The sequence below is a fragment of the Acanthisitta chloris genome, unplaced genomic scaffold (genome assembly GCF_000695815.1).
Source record: "Acanthisitta chloris isolate BGI_N310 unplaced genomic scaffold, ASM69581v1 scaffold3141, whole genome shotgun sequence".
In the NCBI taxonomy this organism is placed as follows: domain Eukaryota; kingdom Metazoa; phylum Chordata; class Aves; order Passeriformes; family Acanthisittidae; genus Acanthisitta; species Acanthisitta chloris.
Window position 1 is genome coordinate 365 of NW_008654177.1, and position 1,858 is coordinate 2,222.

General features: G+C 53.6%; 1 protein-coding gene across 1 annotated transcript in view; it reads left to right on the top strand.

Annotated features, from left to right (window-relative positions):
* Positions 1-241: 241 nt before the first annotated feature.
* LOC103810474 (perilipin-3-like) overlaps positions 242-1,858 on the top strand; it is a gene marked incomplete at its 3' end in the record, with an annotated part of 17,749 nt that continues 16,132 nt past the window's right edge. Inside the window, 1 exon segment of the mRNA XM_009083370.1 lies at positions 242-320. Coding sequence (XP_009081618.1) covers positions 242-320 — 79 coding nt within the window.

Consider the following 1,858-nt stretch of genomic DNA (forward strand, 5'->3'; position numbering starts at 1 on the left):
ACACAGCAGGGCCCTGGCGTGGCCACGTGAGCCGACAAGAAAGAGCTGATCCCGGAGGATGTTTGTCCCCGAAACGACCGACGCTATGAAAGAATTAAAGATGCTGATGTCAACTTAAGACAACCATGGGATGGGGTAGAGTGTGAGCCAAGAGCTCCTGGAGGAAAGGCATTTCAAGAGAAGGAGAAAAGCATGAAAACGAGTGGTTGGGGGGGAGAGAGGCCGAGGTGGGGAAGAAGGAATGGCGGCGACTTCGGCGCTGCCGGAACAGCTGCGCCAACGCCGCGACCAGCGGAGCCGCCGGACAAAGGGCAACGAGGGTGTGGAAGGGAAAACCAACCCAGTGTCTCCCCTGCTCTCCCCCCCTCCAGGCCCAGAGCTCACCTCACTCACCAAAACACACCACACCGTCCAAAACCCTCCACGCCGACGGACGCGGCGCCCTCCACCCCCCTGGGTCTGCCGCCAGCGCGGAGGACACGACACACAGATTTGCCACTTGCAGTAGAGGACACACACACAGCACTTTGTGCCTCTGCCCCAGTCCCCTCCGTGCTCAGGACGTGCTAAGCCACAGGTCAGAGGTTGGGAGTTGGAGGATGAGGTTAGTGCAGGAGGTTCGGAATGTGTCAGTGCACAAAGCCTTGACCCTGACCTGTGACAGTCAGGCTTCATTTCCTCTCACACCCCGAGGCTTTGCCATGGCAGAAAGGCATTTTTATCCCTTGTAGATGCACTGGAGGCTTAACCTTGACCTAGCACAGCCCTCCCTGCAGGCTGAGAGGGCTCTCGGGTGTTACAGATCTGGCAGGGAGGGTATTGTCCCATTATCCCATCCAGCCCTGCCCTCTGGCAGTGGGAAGCGATTCCCCATGTCCTGTCCCTCCAGGCCTTGTCCCAAGTCCCTCTGCAGCTCCCTTGGAGCCCCTTGAGGCACTGGAAGGGGCTCTAAGATACCCCTAGAGCCTTCTCTTCTCCAGGCTGAACACCCCCAGCTCTCCCAGCCTGGCTCCAGGGCAGAGCTGCTCCAGCCCTCAGAGCATCTCCACAGCCTCCTCTGGACTCACTCCAGCAGCTCCACATCCTTCTGATGCTGCTGCAGGCAGCACTGCAGGTGGGGTCTCACCAGAGACCCCCCTGGGGTCCCATCTCATGCCCATTTAGGAACCACACACACATGTATGTCATTCTCACACATCCCTTGGCAGTTCCCATCACAGAGAGGGATCACAACCTCACTGTAAGACACAGACTGTTCACTGAACAGGCTCCAGCCAGGGAAGATAACCTCCCCAGAACTCTCAGAGGCAGCAAACAAGCAGCCCCCACTTTCTAGAGAACCTCTGACTCATTCAGTGACTCCCCACACTGCAAACACTGTGCTTCATCATACACACTCTTTAGCTGGGGCCACAGATCACTGAAAATAAGACTCAATTCTAGATCATTCTCATACTGGAACACTGATTTCATTAGAGGTTAAATTATTGATGCTTTCCTGTTCAGGTTCTCTCTTCTGCTAAAGCAAGATCATTGCTGGAGAAGCTTAGACAGAGCCCAGTGTGGTGAGACAGAGCCCTGAGAGCATCAACACAGAGCTACAGACTATCAAAAAAAAGATAACTTAGTTATACTTCATGGATGAGTTTTATTTTCCTCCCTTTCAGACTATTTTAGGCATGGAAAAAAAAAAGAAGATAACTTAGTTATACTTCAGGGATGAGTTTGATCTTCCTCCCTTTCAGACTATTTTAGGCATTGCTTTCCTTTGGGGTTCCAATTGTGATTAAAAACACTGTCCTGCCATCTGGCAAGTGCCCCATGCTGTGAGGAAACAATATGGGTTGTGCCAGCAGGA